Here is a 20139-nt window from a genome sequence, read left to right as displayed (position 1 = left end):
ATGTTTCCTATCGTGGAGTCAAACCTGCAGAGTAAGAAGTCTGATCATGGATGGTTTACCTTTACAGAGCCTTGAAGTGTAGCATAACTTGTCCTCTGGGGAGGGATAAATTTGGTACTTCTTTGCTCCCTGTCGCTCTGTTGCTTACTTAACCAGTCTGTTCATTCACCACTTTTCTCCCTTATGGTAACCAGAGCAGCTTAATAAGGCTCACAAATACAATTTAAATAAAATAACCAGAACATAACCAGCTGTCACTTGGACAGCTGTGGAATCCAGTGGTCCAGTTCGTTTTCAGGTCATGAACCCTAAGCTAAGGAGAGCTCTTTGGTTTTCTCATTGCTGTGGCGAGCCCAAGGCCACCCATCTGGCTGCATGGAGAGAGTGCAGAATCGAACCTGGCTCACCAGATTAGAAGTCCGCACTCCTAACTACTACACCAGAATGGCTCTCTTAGTGGTTAGAAGTGCGGTCTTCTAATCTGTTGAGCTGGGTTTGATTCCCTGCTCCCCCACATGCAGCCAGCTGGGTGACCTTGGGCTCCCCACAGTGCTGATAAAGCTGTTCTGACCGAGCAGGAATATCAGGGCTCTCTCAGCCTCCCCTCCCTCACAGGGTGTCTGTTGTGGGGAGAGGAAAGGGAAGGCGACTGTAAGCCGTTTTGAGACTCCTTCGGGTAGAGAAAAGCGGCATATAAGAACCAACTCTTCTTCTTAACCACTGCACCAAGCTGGCTGACTTCCACCCATTTGGGAAAACCTTCCAGGGCCATCAAGAAGCCCCAGTTTTTCACGGAACCCTGGTTGAGAAAGCTTGGCGTGAACTCTACAGGAGGTTGGTATTTGGAGCAACTTTGATCCTTGGTAGAATAGGCTCAGCGCTACATTTGTCCCTTCCATTTGCTCAGTCTTCCCTCACAAATAAGGGATGGGGTGAGCGTCTTTCAACAAGGAATTGTGGGAGGACAGTCTCCCGATCAGGACACCGGACTCCTTTTCCTTGAACATCAGTGCTCTTTATCTTCACCCTAGAAAAAACCTTCCTAGGTGAGCCACGCGTTCTTAAGCCTAATCCAATATGCATGTTGTTGGCTTCATGTACTCCTCGAGTTTATAGCTGTAGTGCGCAAGCTGGGAGGAACTGCCCTGTTTATTATTGGATCAAGCAGTTGCTATTTGTTCACAGTTATTTATATTCCAGTGCAGGAAATTTATACGTATTGTTTCCCTTTTCAGCTAATCAGCTGCACCAAGGCGGTGAACAAATGGAAATCTGGTAAATAATCTCACTTCTGGCTCGGGAATAATGGCTGGCATTCTCCGCAAGGCATTAATTTCTCTAAATTGTTGCTACTGGGAGCACTAGTTTAGAAAAAGTGAGAGGGGGGGCAGTTTTAGTAACATCCAAGCACATTGAAAAGGGTTTTTTTTTTGTATATTAAAAAAAGCTTTCATAGGACTTAACTAAAAATCTCTGGGTGGTCATTTAGATTCCCCCCAGACCCATAGGCCCCCATTAGCATTTATGGGTGTGATTTTTAAGTACGTTTTCATTTGGCGTTGCCTCTAAGGAGCTCAGGGCAGTGTAGCTGGTTCTCCTCCTCCTCAGGAAGTGAAGGACATTAGGCTGACCAAGAGTGACTGGCTCAGGGTAACCCAACAAGCTTCACAGGAAATGGCGCCCATGTTGGCTTTCAGGATACGTTCAGGGCTCTTTTCTTCTGCTGTGGTCTGGCAGCTGGAGCGGCTGGTGAGGTCTGGAAGCCGACGCTCTGTTGCAAAGGGGCCCTCTCTCCCGCTTTCATGTGACTTCCTGGAGGTGGTGAGAGCGTTCCATTGCTGGCCTGAGGCTTGAACCACTGCAATCAGACCCTGGAAGGAAACGGCACCAGAAATATAGCACTCTTTCCACACTGACTAGATCTGTGAAGAGATTTGGGTAGTTCTCCCAAAGTGTAAAATACCCACAGATGGCTTCTCGGCAGAGAAAATACCAGAAGAGAGATGATGCTAAGAAAGAGTAGGTTTTGAAGGATTCCTACTTGATTGGTTGAGGTCGACCAAAACTAAACACCTTCTGGGGCCCTTGAACCCATGTGACGGATCTGACCAACTATGGGTCTGTTAGATTGTTCACTATGTTCGAATATTATTTTCTCTTTCTGTTTTTATTGTTACTGTTACATTTATTATCAATGAGTTTGATATATTCTGCTTACGTTCAGTGTGAACCGCCCTAAGCCTTTGGGAAGGGCGGTATACAAATGCAATGAATGAATGAATGAATGAATGAATGAATGAATCGTACATGCATGGATGGAGGACTCCAAGGGCATGTTTCACCCAAAGGTGTTTCTCCCCTCCCCCTCCCCATACATGTGCAATGATGAACCCAGAGTGGCCTTAAGTAAAGAGAAAAGACATAATGTTGAACCCCTTAGAATAGGGGTGGCCAAACTGTAGCTCTCCAGATGCATTTTGCTGCCAGGGGGCTCATGGGAGTTGTAGTCCATGGACATCTGGAGAGCCACAGTGTGGCCCCCCTTCCTTAGAAGAAAGGAAACTTACTGCTTTGTTACTCTTTATCCATTTGCACGGTCAGCAATGGCCTGTTGGCGAAGGACAAGCGGCTTCAGTTTCATCAGAAGGGCCGAAGCATGAATTCTACTGGCTCTGGGAAAAGCAGTGCAACCGTTTCAAGGTAAGCGTTTTGAAAAAAAAAAATCACTGTGGTCCCCTGTGCCCATCGCTCTGGGTCAGCATCCCCCAAGGTGTTCACAGACTCAAAAAAAGGTTGGGGATCCCTGAATTATGGGGAAGTCGCCTTGCAGCTTTGCTTCTTGACTCTTGGAAGCGACGAACAAGTTCTGTATTACGACATGCAAAGTTTAAGGTCCTGCCAACCTTTGCACACAGTCGAGAAAATCTCATGCACTCCACTGTCATAGGAGGACAGGTGCTTTAGTGCAGTAAAGCACCTGTGAACCATCAGTTAGAGGAGAGCTGTGGATAAGGTGAGGGTCCTTGGTTCAAGCTCTCATTTAGCTTTGGATGTGGTAGATGGCCACATGCAGCCTTCTGACTTTCCAACAAAGCAACGGGTTTGTGATAAAAGTGGATGGGAGAAATGTCAAGTCTTGGATCCAGAGCAGTGAGTGGAGTACCACTAGAGCAGGGGTGGCCAAACTGCAGCTCTCCAGATGTTCGTGGACTGCAATTCTCATGAGCCCAGTGCAGGCAGGGGCTTGTGGGAATTATAGTCCATGAACATCTGGAGAGCTGCAGATGGCCACCCTTGCATTAGAGGAAAGCCAGAATCTCCCCACTCTTGTTGCAGCCTTCTTCCCTTCCCCGAGTGGTGCTTCTGTGGGTTCGTGGACCCAAAGGGCCAGCGTGGGGAGCAAATCCCTCTTATCATCTGTAGACAGGGAAAATACTCCATCAAGGGAGCTGCTGCTGTCTTTGCACCCAAGCCAAAGAGTTTTGAACACTCTGAACTATGGCAGAAGCATTGGACAGTACTTTTAAAATGAAATGTAGTGAAGACTTAAAGGTAAAGGTATCTCCTGTGCAAGCACCGAGTCATGTTCTGACCCTTGGGGTGATACCCTCTAGCATTTTCATGGCAGACTCAGTATGAGGTGGTTTGCCAGTGCCTTCTCCCCTGGTTCTAGGACTCCATCCTTGATGGGTGGTTCTCACCGCTGGTGCTAGGGAGGCAGGCCTTAAATTTACTTCCTCTTCCTGTCTCCCTGGTAGAACCGCCCTCATCTTCAGTTTTTCTCCTGCCTGCAGGGAGTGCGGTTGTGTGAGCATTAGCTCTTCACCTTTTTTTTATAGAAGCTAGATTAAGACTGTTAGTTGGAATTTCTATACTAAAATCCTTCTACTTCTTTTCCTCTGTATCTTTCCCTCCCAGTTCATAGTTAATGTTACCAGGTTAGAGTTTAAAGTTTAAAAGTTAGATTAATAGGAAATTTACTTACAAGATGATTATTTGTTGGAGTCTGATCTCCCAGGCACGCATGGAGCGGCTGGTGGAGCTACGGGCCCGGCAGACTGCGTTCCATCAGGAACCTTACTGACCGTGGCAGCCCAGGAGCAGCCCGATAAGCCTAGGAAGGCTACTTGCAAAACAGCCAAAAGGCTGCGTGGAGAGAAGTGTGAATGGGCTAGCAGAGGCGTTCTGCCTAAACAAACAAGATCCGGAGGCAATTCTGAGTGCGTCATGATTAGCTCTGCAGGGAGCTTTGGCCTGGAGGGCAAAAAAAACCCTCTAGCATTACCCTCTAGCATTTTCATGGCAGACTCAGTATGAGGTGGTTTGCCAGTGCCTTCCCCAGTCATTACCATTTACCCCCCAGCAAGCTGGGTACTCATTTTATGTCCTCGGAAGGATGGAAGGCTGAGTCAACCTTGAGCCGGCTGCTGGGATCAAACTCCCAACCTCAAGGGCAGAGCTTCAGACTGCATGTCTGCTGCCTTACCACTCTGCGCCACAAGAGGCTCTAGTGAAGACTTATGCCCCCCTTATGCCCCTGCAGGGTTCTTTGTTCTGCCCATGCTAATCTTCTGGAGGTCTCTGGACCTAAGGAAGCATGTCTGGTCTCAACCTGGGCCAGGGCCTTTTTGGTCCTGGCCCCAACCTGGTGGAATAAGCTCATGGGAGAACTGAGGGCTCTGATGGAGCTATCAGCATTGCACAAGGTCTGCAAAATGGAGCTCTTCCACCAGGTCTTTGGTTGAGGCCAGGGCTGGAAACAATGAGGCCCCTCCTTAGGCTACGTGGTAACATCTTGGTACCCCACCCCGGTATTGAATAGCTGTGGGTTGGGAGGGTGGGATTATGCCACCAATCTTATATTTCTGTTCTGTTTTATGGGGGAGGGACTATAGGTTTTTTTGAGTTTTATGCATAGTAACCTGCCCCGAGTCTTTGGAGAGTGGTGGGCTAAAAATTTAATAATTCAACTTTCACCAGTGCTAGATGATGATATGAGGTTATGTGACTTTGGGGATGTGCCGTGGCTCAGCAGAAGCACCTTTTTGCTCTGTACAACAGAAAGTGCCAGCATCAACCCCTGGCACCTGTAGTTAAAAGTAACAAGCAGAAATCAATGTGAAAGACTTCTGCCTGGGACCCCAGAGAGACCCGGATGGTCTGATTGAGTTCAAGGCAGCTTCCCACTTGACGTGCTTTACATCCCCCGGCCGAAGGCAGTAGCATGCATGGAATTTGCATAGGCATTTGCTCCCAAGATATCCATGAGGTTTCAGTCTGGGAAGTAAGTTGTGATATCACCTCCTGGTCTTAAACACCTTTCCTTGAAAGGCAATCTCGCTCTGATAGAAGTTGCAACTAAACAAGATTTAAAGGATCTCAGACTTAGCCTCCAAAATGGAGGCTTGAAGGTCAACTCAGAAGAGTTCCGAGTTGTCATTCCACCACTTTCAGTACTGGTGACTGCAGGTTAAACCTTAAATCCAAAGATAACCAGATTCTCTGGGTCGTATATCTTATGAATAGTTATATATACTCAGGGAGTTGTTTCCTAGAGCAGCCTTTCTCAGCTTTTTACCATTGAGAAATCTCCGAAAGATTCTTCATCCTTTGAGAAACCCCAGAAGTGACGCAATTATGCAGAATATGATTGGGAAGCATAGCTGTGTACATGCCCAACCAGGGCACCTCCCCTTCCCACCCACTCCAGGCCCATCACTGGCCATTTGGGGAGAGTGAACGGGTCACCATGACCATATGTGGTCTTAGGTAAAGGTATCCCCTGTGCAAACACCAGGTCATGTCTGACCCTTGGGGTGACACCCTCTAGCGCAGGGGTAGTCAAACTGCGGCCCTCCAGATGTCCATGGACCACAATTCCCAGGAGCCCCTGCCAGCATTCGCTGGCAGGGGCTCCTGGGAATTGTAGTCCATGGACATCTGGAGGGCCGCAGTTTGACTACCCCTGCTCTAGCGTTTTCATGGCAGACTCAATACAGGGTGGTTTGCCAGTGCCTTCCCCAGTCATTACCGTTTACCTCTCAGCAAGCTGGGTACTCATTTTACCGACCTCGGAAGGATGGAAGGCTGAGTCAACCTTCAGCCGGCTGCTGGGATCGAACCCCCAGCCTCATGGGCAGACAGCTTCAGACTGCATGTCTGCTGCTTCACCACTCTGCGCCACAAGAGGCTCCATATGTGGTCTTATCACCTGATAAATGTTCAACAAATTTGAAAAACATATTAAAAATTAATTAAATCCCACTCATTTGGGAACCGCTGTCAAGAAACCCCAGGGCGTCACAAAACCCTAGTTGAGAAAGCCTATCCTAGAGAAAGAGAAGGACGTTTCCTTTTTATTTTTCGTCTAGTGTGTCTGAACTCCTGGAACTGTACGAAGAGGATCCCGAAGAGGTTCTTTACAATCTTGGGTTTGGCCGCGATGAACCAGATATTGCTTCTAAAATCCCGCCGAGGTTCTTCAACACAGCGTCGTTTGCCAGAGGAATAGATATCAAAGTGTTTCTGAACGCCCAGCTGCAGCGTATGGAAGTAGAAAATCCAAATTTTGCTTTGACGAGTAAGTAATACTATATTCATTTAAAACATAGCAAAGAGCTATATGACTTCAGGGGGTCATTTCTCTCCCCCCCCCTTTATTTAGAACCCCTCTAATCTTGGGAAAAATGTGAGAGGAACAGGAAGGCTGGGAGGATCTACAAACTCCACATGATCCATGTCCTGGATCCAGTGTGTGGTTATGGGAAGTGCCATCAGAGCACAGGTGGTTTTTGACAACCCTGTGCATGGGTAGCCAAACTATGGCTCTCCAGATGTTCATGGACTACAATTACCATGAGCCCCTGCTAGCATGGCAGGGGATCATGGTAATTGTAGTCCACGACCATCTGGAGAACCTCAGTTTGCCCCCCCCCCACCATAGGGTTTTCAGGGCAAGAGGCGTTCAGAGGTGGCTTGCCATTGCCTGCCTCTGTGCCACAAACCTGGTATACTTTGGAGGTCTCCCATCCAAATACTGGCTGGGCCCAACCATGCTTAGCTTCCAAGAACCAACACGATCGAGCTATCCTGGGCTATCCAGGTCAATATATCTTTCAAAAGATGGCTCTTTGGCACCAGTGGAATTTAGTGTGCGTGAACATTGACTGTAACAGTGTTCTTAGAAGGAGAAAAGATGTGAAATCCTGCCTGACACAGAAGTTTGGGAACACAGCTCTCTTTACAATGCAGGGACTCTTTCCCCTCAAAGGCGAACCTTGTGATCTAGCTCCCAGGTCAGAAACCTGAAGCCGTGAATGTGATTTTAGGCCAGTTATCTTGGTGTGAGAAACCCTGCTCTTCTTTTGTGCGCTTGTTCTTCCACCTTGGCACATCCCAAGCCGTTTGTAGCTTCGCGGCTGAATCGGACAATGCCGCCCGTTGTTCTCGTTTGTCATCTCTTTTGTCCCCCTGCCAGGTCGCTTTCGTCAGATCGAAGTGCTCACCACCGTGGCCAACGCGTTCTCTTCCTTATATTCGCAAGTGTCCGGCACTCCGTTGCAGAAAATCGGGAGCATGAACTCGACCGCTTCCGCCAAAGAGGCGGCCAGCCCGCCCCCTCTCACCCGAAGCAACACGGCCAGCCGTCTGATGAAGACCTTATCGAAGCTGAACCTCTGCGGGAACCAGCCGGCAGGGGAAGCCAACGGCTCTTCGACGCCTTCGCCGGTCGAAAAGGGGAAACCTGAAAGCGGGCAGCTCGAGGATGCTGATGCTAAAAATGAACCCAAAACACCAAAGCACTTCAAAGCGTCTTTGCTGGCTACGGTAAAAGAGGAAGCGCCTGGCCATCAGCCAAACGTTGTGGATGTTCTTCAAGGTTCTGCTGGAGTTAGTTTTGGAGAAGGGATGCAGGAGGGCCGCACGTCTGGTGCAGGTGAGCCAGATAGTGACTCCCTTGGTCCTTCAGGTGGACACAGTGAGCAAACTGCTGTCACGGGCTCATCCGGTCTCGAGAGCAAACTATCAGACTCGGCTACTTGCGGCCTTGAGGGTATTCCTGAGCTGATGCTTCCGGCGTCACCACCGGATAAAGAACCCTGCGCTATGTTAGCCAACCCGTCCTTTGCCAGCCTCATGCTCCACCAGAAGGATTCCTTCGAGATGGAAGAGGTAAGTCAAAAGCAGGGCGCGTGGCGACGTTCGCTTTCTCCGCGGTGTTGGACATTAACACTGGAAGTGCAGCTTGAGGCCTAGCAGGCCAACCCAGTGACGTTTTGTTTCTTCGGATCTCTTGAAACTTTAATGCCCGTTTTCCTTCCGCACCAAAGCGGGACGCGGTACAGGTAATAACAGTCACTAGTTTTATGACTGTGTCCCTTTGCTAACCGAGCTAGCATGTGTGACTTCATAGCTGTGATGTTTTGGTCTGTCCTGTGATTCCCTTGTATCTAACACCTGTAAAAGCACTTTTCTGTAGTGTTCTGAGGTGATGTATGTTATGTAGCTTCCTTGCCGCTTCGGTGTTCCGACTTATTTTCCCAGTCACCCAAGGCTGGTGTCTTAGAATTCTTAGCTGAAAGGGATGGCTTAGTTATATTTGGTAGAGCGATAGAGCAGTCAGTATGTGGTGGGGCTCCGAGGTAAAAGGTGATTCTTTATTCTAAATAAAGCTTCCATAAGTATAGCTCAGGCGTCCTCTGCCAGGGTTTTGTGAAACCCTGCGGTTTCTTGAGGGCCTTGGAAGGGCTTCCCAAATTAATTAATTTTTAATATTTTTTTTGAATTTGTTAAACATTTATTGAGTGATATGACCATATGTAATCATGTTGACCTGCCCCTCCCATGGCCAATGATGGACCTGGAGAGGGTGGGAAGGGGAGGGGCCCCAAGTGGGTATGTACACAGCTGTGCTTCCCAACCATATTCTGCACTTCTGGGGTTTCTCGGAGCCTCAAGAAGGTCGTTTGAAGACCATCATTGTGGAGGAGCTCACCACCTCCTTAGACAGTGGATTCCACTGTTGAACTATTTTGGCAGTGATTTTTTTTTCTTGTTATCTAGCTCAGAGGTAGTCAACCTGTGGTCCTCCAGATGTCCATGGACTACAATTCCCATGAGTGGGAATTGCTGGGTGACCTGGGGCCTATTCCCTCGTGGGAATTGTAGTCCATGGACATCTGGAGGACCACAGGTTGACTACCCCTGATCTAGCTGGTACTGTTCAACACGTAGTTTAAACCCATTTCTGTGGTCCTTTCCTCTGCTGCCAACAGGAACCATTCTCTGCCCTCCTCCAAGTGACAACCTTTCAGATACTTAAAGAGAGCCACTTTAAGACTCCTTCTAGTAGAGAAAGCGGCATATAAGAACCTCCTCCTCCTCCCCCCTCCCCCTTTGTTTTGAACTGATGACCAGGACCAATCTTAAAGTGGAAACGTGACATGTTTGTATGTTTTGCTTTTTTTGCTCAGATAAATTTACTGTGTCATCTTACACTATAACAACAACATCAACAATAATGACTTTGTTTTTATCACCCGTGTACTCTCCTATTCAGCATGATGCATTTTCTTCTCTTTAAGGATGACACCATAGGTCTTGCAATGGACTGCATAACTAAAGACTGCAGGGTGTAAAAGAGGAGCAGTTCAGCTTTCAGTTGGTAGAAGTTAAAGGAGTTGGTGGGCAAAATTTAGCAGTGCCCAAATTCCAAATGGGGCAGAGTTTGTGTGTGTGGTGCGATCTTGCCTCTTTGTCTTGCATCTGTGGTGGTTTGGCCCGTGAATTATGTAAAATAATACAGTACAAACTGTGCTCTCTGATACTCAAGGGGACTGGGATATTCAGGTTGCTGGATATTCAGGTGTGCTGGTTACTTGAGTTTTGTGCCATGTGCATTTATTTTGAGGCTTCCTCCTAGCCCTGCTCCTACCGGCCTCCTGCATAACATCACACTTCCAGGGCTTTGCTGTCTGTACCACTGGCTTGACTCGCCTCTCGCCTCTCTCTCCCTCCGCCTAGTTAGCTGTGTTCTTCTAGCCGCCATGGCGTTTTGCAATCTCTTCTGCCCATCCTCTGACCCCCACAAGCCAACCCAGTTATCTCATATGCTGGTTAACCACCTTTTCCGGATATTAAAGTGCCAGATAACATGGATCATCATACTATAATTGCTTAAAGCAAAGTCCCAGCCAGAGTTGTAGATGGCTCATGAGGGCTAGTTACATGTGATGAGAACAATGTTTGTGGCCAGTGTCACTTTTATGGCCATCAAAGCTTTGTTCATGGGATAAGCTTTCATGTGTATGCCCCACTTCTTTGGATCTGAAGAAGTGTGCATGCATATGAAAGCTGATACTTTGAATAAACCTTTCTTGGTTGTAAAGAAGAAAAAGGGCTGGTTTTTATTACCCGTTTTTCACTACCTGATGGAGTCTCAAAGTGGCTTGCAATCGCCTTTCCTTCCTCTCCCCACAACAGACACCCTATGAGGTAGGTGGGACTGAGACTGCTTTGACAGAACTGTTCTGTGTGAACAGCTCTAACAGGTCTGTGACTAGCCCAACGTCACCCAGCTGACTACATGTGGAGGAGTGGGGAATCTACCCCGGCTCTCCAGATTAGGGTTGTGCGCTTCCTCAGAATCAGCCAGCAATTTTAATTCCTTTCATCTTAATATTTTCTAATTACAAGGATGTATTATGTATTGTGTTATAACAGAAATGTTTGTATCTTTGCTGATGTTCACCACCCCGAGACAGCTAGTCCGAGAAGGGTCGGTGTACAAATCAAACTATAAGTATAAACAAACAATGTGGCAGAACATGACTCTTCGCCTTCCACTTCCCTGGTGTTTCTTTTGTGCCGTTTCCCCATAAGGAGAACGTGACCGAAATGTCAGAGCAAGAATTTTGTTTGTTTTTCCCTTTGCCACCTTGCAGCCCCGAAGGTTTGTGCTCCTGTAGGAAGTCTGTTCTCCTCAAGATAGTCGGAATACATTTTCCTCAGCTGCCTTTTGTTTTTTTGGCTCTCTGTTCCGCAGTCCTATCAGGATCCTCATTTGCCTGCGCCCAGTGTTGATATTGGCGAAAGAAGCGGGGCTGGGTGGAGCGGGGCAAGGCTTGCGAACTCGGAGACAGAAATGCAGGCACCGTTTAGATCCTGTCCCCCGATCAAAGGTGGGCGACCGAAAAGAACAAGGAAGAGCCCCGAGAGTCTCTCCTATGAAAACCGAGACCTGTGAAATGGCTTGTAAGAGGACCTTTTTAATATGCATCTGATTGATTTCGTCTGGGGTGGGGAATGCAGTATCTGTTGCATGAAAATGTGTTTGATTTGTGTGTTGACTTGTGCTCTGGCGATGACAGGACAGATCTAAGCGCTTTGGAGTGCAGGTGAAGATGGGGAAGGGGGGGTTAATGTATTGAATTGGCTACAGACAGCAAATTGGCTTTGTGCTAGGTTTTGAATCCTTTTTCTGAAGGAAGTGCCGAACCTTCACAGGGGTGGCAGAGACGAAGGCAAGATTTGTAAAGCGTTTTGAGATTAGAAGAGATATGTTTGTGCATGCTTCCAATTCGAAAGTTTGGTTTGTTCCTTTGCATAGTTTCCCATGGCCTTTCCCCCACCCAGTAATAGATTTACTGGGAACCCTGGGAGCCTCCCCCCCCCCCCAATTTCATTCCACTGACCTTCTCCGATCGTAGCCTTTCAAAATTAGAATCAATAGCATTGTTTCGGATTCTACCGAACCCCTGAGGCTAAGTAGAATTCAAGCCTAATAAACCTTATTGTTGTTGTTTAATTGGGAAATGGGGCATTCTATGCCCTTGGAAGCTGTTGGATTTGGGCTATTGTGTTGTTGGATTCTGGCTATTGGCTTGCATCAATCCAGTGTCCCCATTCAGCGGTCAACAGTTGAATAAGAACAGCCATGTTGTGGGTAGTTTGTGAAAAGGGAACCCTGCCCAGTGTGCTCTATAGTGTGTTTTGATTTTGCAGTAGACCTAATACAAGGAAAGAGGTGTATGTGTGCATGGGGGGGGGGGTGTCACTAGGAATGTGGCTTGGCAGCAAAGAGTTGGGAACCACTGCACCACACCATGCTGGCTTTCGCTGAGGTAAGTGGTGTGATGTGAATGATCTCTGATTAAGACCCCTGCAGTCCTGCTGCCATTCAGAGTAGATCATTCGGGCTGTGCTAAACTTGCAGTGCGCTCCAAAGCACAGTTGCATGGCAATAAACCCAGTAAAGGCAATGGGTTTGAAAGGGGGTACCTCTTTTAGAAGAAGAAGAGTTGGTACTTATATGAAGCTTTTCTGTACCCGAAGGAGTCTCAAAGCGGCTTACATTCGCCTTCCCTTTCCTCTCCCCACAACAGACACCCTGTGAGGTGGGTGAGGCTGAGAGAGCCCTGATATCACTGCTCAGACAGAACAGCTTTATTAGTGCTGTGGCAAGCCCAGGAGGCTGCATGTGGGGGAGTAGGGAGTCAACCACTACACCAAGCTGGCTCTTGTTTATGTTGTTAAGGATGACACATCATGAGGATTACACTCACTCACTTAAAGGCATATGCAAGTGTATACAATTGCTATTTGAATGACCTGGAATCCACACAACCCCCTGCAACCAGAGCACAGCATACCTCTTCTTAAAAGGCAACAAATACCAGGATTAACCTATTTGTGTTAATAAATGGGCTCCTTTCTATTTTCAGTTCTTGTTAAAAAGTGTTTGTTTTTCCCCCCTGCAGAAATCATGAAAATAGGAGGGGCTGCAGCTCAGTTGTAGAACATCTGCTCAGCATGCAGAAGGTCCCAGGTTCAATCGGCATTGTTTTCTGTTTAAAAGGTCAGGAAGTAGACGATGTGAAGGATTCTTGCCGGAGACCCTGGATAGAGAGCAGCTGCCAGTTGGTGTAGACCAGGGGGTGGCAAAACTGTGGTTCTCCAGATGTCCATGGACCACAATTCCCTAACCCCCTGCCAGTACATTCTGGCAGAAGCTCATGGGAATTGTAGTTCACAAACACCTGAAAAGCCACAGTTTGGCCCACCCTAACATAGATGATCGAAGAGCCTCTTGTGGCGCAGAGTGGTAAGGCAGCCGTCTGAAAGCTTTGCCCATGAGGCTGGGAGTTCAATCCCAGCAGCCGGCTCAAGGTTGACTCAGCCTTCCATCCTTCCGAGGTCGGTAAAATGAGTACCCAGCTTGCTGGGGGGTAAACGGTAATGACTGGGGAAGGCACTGGCAAACCACCCCGTATTGAGTCTGCCATGAAAACACTAGAGGGCGTCACCCCAAGGGTCAGACATGACTCGGTGCTTGCACAGGGGGATACCTTTACCTTTATCTTTTTAACATAGATGATCATGGTACTGACGAGGATGGAACGATGGGGTGATTGAGTATAAGACTTTTTCATGTGAGTGCTGTACCTAACTGTACATTTTTGAAGAATGCTTAGAACCAACCATACAAGAAGTAACTGGCCGCACTCAATTATCCCAGCTGATTTTAGATGTTGGGCTAGCAGTTCAAGGAAGCAGCACGCAAGTTTGTATACTGGTGCAGTCATAGAAACCTATTGTATGCAGAATAAAGATCATGAGTACTTTACACAGAGAGTTATTAAAATGTGACATTCCCTGCCAGAGAATATAGTGATGACCACAGGAACAGCCTTAAAAGGGGATGAGATAAATTCGTGGAGGAGAAGTCTTTCAGTGACCACTAGCCATGGCGGCTGAGGGGAAACCTCTGCATTCAGAGGCACTAAGCCTTTGAATCTCAGAGCCAGGAAAAACATCAGGGGAAGGTCTCGGCCTCTCTGCCCAGTTGTTGGCCCTCTGTCCGAATTCTAGACTTGTAGACCAGGAAACTTGTATTTTGTAAAGTTTCTTTATTCTCAAGCAAAAGCATCCAATGCAAGAATAGGCAGAACTAAAGATTCACGCAGGGATTCACATATATAAAACACAGGAACACCCCCTTCCCTCCCTCCCATGGGAAGGTGGCCATGTTGTATCACCTACAACGGGCTTTAACTCTAGTACTATAATAATACAATGAGCCTCTTGTTGCGCAGAGTGGTAAGGCAGCAGAAATGTTGTCTGAAAGTTCTACCCATGAGGTTGGGAGTTCAATTCGAGCAGCCGGCTCAAGGTTGACTCAGCCTTCCATCTTTCCGAGGTTGGTAAAATGAGTACCCACCTTGCTGGGGGGTAAACGGTAATGACTGGGGAAGGCACTGGCAAACCACCCCGTATTGAGTCTGCCATGAAAACGCTAGAGGGCGTCACCCCAAGCGTCAGACATGACCCGGTGCTTGCACAGGAGATACCTTTACCTTTACCTTCATAATAATACAACGCAATAATATAAACTATATAAAACAGCATAAAATACATGAAATACATAAACTACATAATCAAATCATTCCTGCCCTCAATTAGTCCAGAGGTACCCTATAGCAGATATGAATCAACAGCTTAAAAAAAAAAAAGCTGTGTTCAGCAACCAGATAAGATAATTTGAAAGCTTATGCAAATAAAGATGCTTTCACCTGAAGCACAATAAAGTAGGTGCTGGTGATCTGTGGGGGGGGGGTGTCCCTTAAATTGCTCTGTAGGAGAATGAAACTTGTTTCCCACCGTGAGTCGACAAAGGCAGTAGTTTTTTGTCCTTGAGGTGGTTTGTGCCATGGTTTGTGCAGGGAGTCATCTTCACTGTTGGGATCCCTCGTTGGCATCTCTGATCTCCTGGCATGGCTGTGTTTGTTTCCCTTTGTCCCTCGCCCCTTTGCTTTTCCCATGCCCATCCCTAAACTGTTCACTGTTATGTTAAATAAATAAATATGGATGTCTTTGATGATTGGCAGCTGGTGGGGATAGATGTCGCAGGACCGGTAGTGTTCACTTGATAGGCATTGTTTCCTATGTCTCATCTGTGTATGTTTCTGCTTTGGAGGCGGCATTGTGGGAAAGCGGGATGTAAATATTTGAAATAGAATCATCCCCAGTGCCAAATTTTACATTGAAATCTGATTGGGGCCGTACTCTTATCTCGTGTTTAAGCTGTAAAATCACTGTGTACAGTCAGTAATAGTGATTAATGATACTTGGCTAATGATCTATGATGTGTGGGACAGTGGTTGAGACTAAGAAAGCTGGCAGAATGCTTACTGTCTTGACATAGGTTGCGTTGTTTTATCCATAACTAAACATTCCTGTTATTATACATCATCGTAAAGCATCTAATGGGTTAGATCAGGCTTCCTCAACGAAACCCTGGGGTTTCTCAACAGCCTTCGAATGGTTTCCCACATGGGTGGGAGTTAAGTTTTTATATCTTTTTAAAAATTTGCTAAACATTTATTTTGTGATGTGCCCATATAGGATCTTGTGGATCTTCCCCCCCTCCCCCAAAATGGGATTGGAGGGGGTGGAAAGGGGAGGAGCCCAGGGTGGGTGTGTACCCACCCTGGATGGGTGGGCCCTCCAAGTGGCCAATGATATATGGATATATCGACCCGCCCTCCCAAGTGGCCAATGATGGGCCTGGAGGGGGTGGGAAGGGGAGGGGCCCCAGGTGGGTATCTACCCAGCTATGCTTCCCATCCATATTCTGCATGATCGCACAACTTCTGGGGCTCCTCGCCTGAGGAATATTTCAGGGGTTTCTCAACAGTAGAAAAATTGAGAAAGGCTGCTCTAAAGTGTTGGTTGGTCTGTTTAAAAGAGAACTCCTATTGGTGGCTATTTATGGTGACCTTTTGTGGGTCAGAGCCAGATTCATTGGTTCTGTGCAGTGTTTTTTCCCTTCTGTTTCTGGCAAGGCTTGTTTTGAACCATTTCCTTTCTGTAACGTATCAAGTGAGGCCCAGCTCCCTGAAAGACTCTGTCATTCCTTCTCTTGCGTAAGACCCCATTGTTTCGCTGGTTAACCAGGAGGGGCACTGAGGATATTTTGCCTCCCTTCACCCCTCAAGACAATTGGTATTACAACAAAACTGAATACAAAAATACCTCAATTTTGTTTCTTTGGGCAAAGTTGAAGCACTTTTTGTTTCAAAAGTATTTTAGCCAATTTTTTTTTTTAAGGCAAGCTAGGAGTTGAACAATTCTTTCGGCTTGGGATTTTGAATGCATGCCTTTTCCTGAAAGGAAATCTCATGATAATGGCCGTTCCTATATTAATAAACCACCATGTTGTCAGAATTTGCTTCGAGAAAGAGGAGAAACAAAGCCTTTTTTTCCCAACAGAGAGTACATTTAAACATTGGGGGGGGGTCTAAAAGTTGAGCAGAGGCTCAAAATGAGAAAGTCGAGTTTGGGGATTTTTAAAAAGTTCCCTGTTGTTAGGTGGTAAACTGCTTCGCCCAATAGTCTCAAATAGTTGCAGCTCTTACGTACTTTGTATTCTGATGTGAGATGGAGTCAGAAGGAACATCGGTAGCACTGTGGGTTTTAAAAAGTGAATTTCTCCATTTCAGTAAGCCATTCATTGGCACCATTTCAAGTCCATGTTGTCTTTTTCAATTTTAAGCCTGCGTTTTTCCACAACCATTAGATGCTCGTTTTATTAAAACATTGTGCGATGGAGATGGACCATTGATGGTCTACTCCTGTGAAATGCGAGAGGGAAAGACGATGCTTGCAAAGACATGCATACTAGAAAAGATTCTTTTTCCAAAAGCCAGCACAGCGATTCGTCCTCGCCCTTCACAGAATAATCCTGACAGTCAGATTGCCTCTTGCCAGGCCAACATTGAAAGGAAGTGCAGCTTTTTGTTCTGGGGAATTCTGTGATATGCTTCAGTGTGGGATAGACCATCCTCGCCCAATAGAAACTGAGAGGCAGTGTGATATAGTGATTAGAATTTAGAGTAGGACGGGATAGGGTTGCCAGGTTGATCTTGCCAGTCAGTGGCAGAGACGTGTGACTTTGGTGGGGAGCTCTGGGAAACACCGGAAACTCTCTGGTAAACCATAGAGTTTTTGGACATTCCTAGAACTACCCATCGTCACTTCTGGGTTGTATCTGGAAGTGACATACCAGTGCAGTGGACAGTGGCAATTTAAATGTTTTTAGTGGTGGGATGCAATGATGGTGGGAAGTCTCAGACTAGCCTGACAATGCTAGTAGGGGAAGAGCTGGATTCTGATATCTGCTCAGCCATGGAGTCCCCAGCCCTCATGAGGCACTCTAACTTCTGTATACACTAGTTTTTTGCCCAGTTTCTTCGAGCCTTAAAATGGGGGGAGAGCATCCCCTGGCCCCAACTGGGATTGGCATCCCTGTATGGCTTGGTTGCTATGATTAAAACAGTGGATTTCCCCCTACATTTCATGGGATTTTTAAAGGTTTTAAAGCATCCATCAGACTTTGAAGAGCCAGATTTGAGTCCAGTGGGAGCATAAGCTTTCAAGAATCAGTGCTCCTGTCAAGTTGGAATTTTTGCAGAAATCATGTTGGATGGCATCAATCACATAAAATAAATGTTCCCAAATAAACTGCCTGATGAATATTCATTAAATTCCCTCCTGTGAAGAATAGCAAAACAACGTTACGAGATTTGGAAGATCAAAAATTGAGGGATCCAAGTGCTTTCTGTTTATTGCTTTAAGCACTGTGGTTGGAAGAGTTGTCTTCCTTGCTTGCCTAGAATTTGGGTGCATCTTCCTCCTCTGTAATTAAGAAGTAGCTATTTTTATAGCTGTCTTGTGTCGTTGAGTTTCAGAAAGTTTGACAAACTTAAAACGGGTTTCTCGGTTTCTGATGGGAATGACAAAAGGGGGCAGGATGTTCCCAAAGATCCAATAAACCAAAGGAGGCTATGTCCTTGACTTCATAATATTTAACTTTTTCGGAGAGATCCATTAGAGTCAAAGTGAGTCTGAACATTCCAGCATTTTTTGTTTGTTTGTTTAAAAACCCTCCATCCTCTCCGTGTCATCCTGGGTGACACAAATGTCTTTTATAACCTGAATGCCTCAAAGATTTGTCACAATCAAAAGACTTAAATTAATACATTGAAAGTAACAGATTATATCGTGGAACTTAAAAGACAAAACACTGTTCTTAAAAAGCCACGAAAATCATTATTGTTTTGGCTGGGATATAATAATACAGCTAATTTCTTTGTATTGTTAATGGCATTTTTCATTTGAGTAGCTTTATCACAAAGCCCTGACCTGGATAGCCCAGGCTAGCCTTATTTTGTCAGATTTTAGAAGCTAAGCAGGGTGGGCCCTGATCAGTATTTGCACAGGAGACCTCTAGGAAATACCAAGGTTGTGATACAGAGGCTGGCAATAGCAAACCACCTCTGAATGATCCTTACCTTGGAAACCCTACAGCAGGGGTGGCCAAACTGCGGCTCTCCAGATGTCCATGGACTACAATACCCATGAGCCCCTGCCAGCAGGGGCTCATGGGAATTGTAGTCCATGGACATCTGGAGAGCCGCAGTTTTGGCCACCTCTGCCCTACAAGGTCACCATAAGACAATTGTGACTTGACAACACTTTCCACCACCAATATGATGAGGCAACTGCTGTGTTATGCAAGTAGCTGGTCATGACATTTTAAAAGTGGCTAAAGGTAACTCTTGAGGGGTAATTGAAAGTCTACACAGAGAATAACTGCACCCTAGAGATATAACTACCCCAGGGGCAAAGATAATTTAACCTTGGAGCGAAGACCGCAAAGCCCTTTGGCACATTTATGTGGCCTATTTGTTGTCTAATTACACTGCCTTTAATGAGATGGTTTCTTTTCTAGCAAGTGTTACATTGTGATTTGATTTTTGCATAGGCACTGTTTTTCTTTTAGCAGCCTGGTCTGGCATCTCTCAAACAGTCCTTTTGTTGTGTGTATAAATGTCCAATAGCCTTCAAACAATAGCTGTCCTGTCCAGTTCCAAGAGTTGGGGAGGGAAAATCACTCAAGAACTGCTTACCTAACAGTTAATTTAGAGTGGCTTTCTTTTTTTTGTCGGGGGGGGGGGAGAGGGTGGTGGTGCTCAAAGGAGCTCCTGTTTCTCTAGCTGCCGGGCAGCCTAACCTGTATTGGAGCACCTTCCGGGATCTGGCTTTTGGGGTAATGCTCACTGATATGAATGGGAAACCTCTCTGTAGTGTTTGAAGCCAGTGAGTACATTTGCAAAGGGACCCTTATCCTTTGTTCTGTAAAATAAGTGTGATCTCTTTAAATTGAACCCATAGTATCTTTGCTGAGAATATCAAGTCACAATTGACTGGTGGCAACCCTAGCCAAGGGGCTTCTGATACAAGTGAGAAGCAGAAATGCTGTTGCCTTCTTCTGAAGACTCTCCCTTGGTGATCTCCCAAGTATTGGCTTGGACTGTGCAGGGGAGGAGTTGAATTGCCCCCCACTTCTGACTAGCAGCCATTTTATCAGTCTCTTTCACTTTTCCTCCCTCGTGGGGGGGGGGTGAAAGGGAGGGTTTAAATGGCTAACAGCCATTTCAGGATGTAGCTTTTATTTGGGCCGGCTATATCGGTAGCTGAAGCAGATTAGAGAATCTGAATTCAGCTTAAAAAAAAAAAACCCTTATTATTTTTGGTTGAGGTGAACGTGAATGTACATGGCTAATATTGACACAATTTAGCTTCTGAAATCTGATGAGACCAGGCTATGCCATGCTACATTCCTTCCCAGCATCTTCCCTCCAGCTAAAAAATGATAAAGTAGCTTTTGTGTCTGGAGCCTCTTATTTGCTTAAGCATAGGGGATGTATAGAGAGCAGGGTTTGCTTAACAAAACAAGGGATTGCTTCTACCATAGAGTCCCTTTTTAGAAGTTAGTCACAAATACTGGGCACTTGCCAGCTGTGCCTCAGGAGTATGGACTTCCCCCAGGCCCTCCTGATAGACACGGTCTCCCCATTGTCTGAATAGGGCACCTTGTGGGTTTAACACATAGAATCATAGAATCATAGAGTTGGAAGGGGCCATACAGGCCATCTAGTCCAACCCCCTGCTCAACGCAGGATTAGCGCTGAGTATCCTAAAACATGTGTACAACTTCTTATTTATTTATTTATTTATTTATTTATTTATTTATTTATACATACTTATTTAGTTATTTATTTATTAAACTTTTATACC

General features: G+C 46.3%; 1 protein-coding gene across 2 annotated transcripts in view; it reads left to right on the top strand.

Annotated features, from left to right (window-relative positions):
- ITPRID2 (ITPR interacting domain containing 2) overlaps positions 1–20139 on the top strand; it is a 96201-nt gene that overhangs the window by 34389 nt on the left and 41673 nt on the right. For both annotated transcript variants that reach the window (XR_013228008.1, XM_077319541.1), the window contains exons 5-8: positions 1236–1275; positions 2602–2700; positions 6372–6580; positions 7478–8172. Coding sequence is in view for 1 of the 2 variants with exons in the window: in XM_077319541.1 (XP_077175656.1) it covers positions 1236–1275; positions 2602–2700; positions 6372–6580; positions 7478–8172 (1043 nt within the window). In the remaining variant the exon portion in view is untranslated. The remainder of the gene's footprint in view (positions 1–1235; positions 1276–2601; positions 2701–6371; positions 6581–7477; positions 8173–20139) is intronic.

The sequence above is a fragment of the Paroedura picta genome, chromosome 2 (genome assembly GCF_049243985.1).
Source record: "Paroedura picta isolate Pp20150507F chromosome 2, Ppicta_v3.0, whole genome shotgun sequence".
In the NCBI taxonomy this organism is placed as follows: Eukaryota; Metazoa; Chordata; class Lepidosauria; order Squamata; family Gekkonidae; genus Paroedura; species Paroedura picta.
This window is presented reverse-complemented; position numbering and strand designations above follow the sequence as displayed.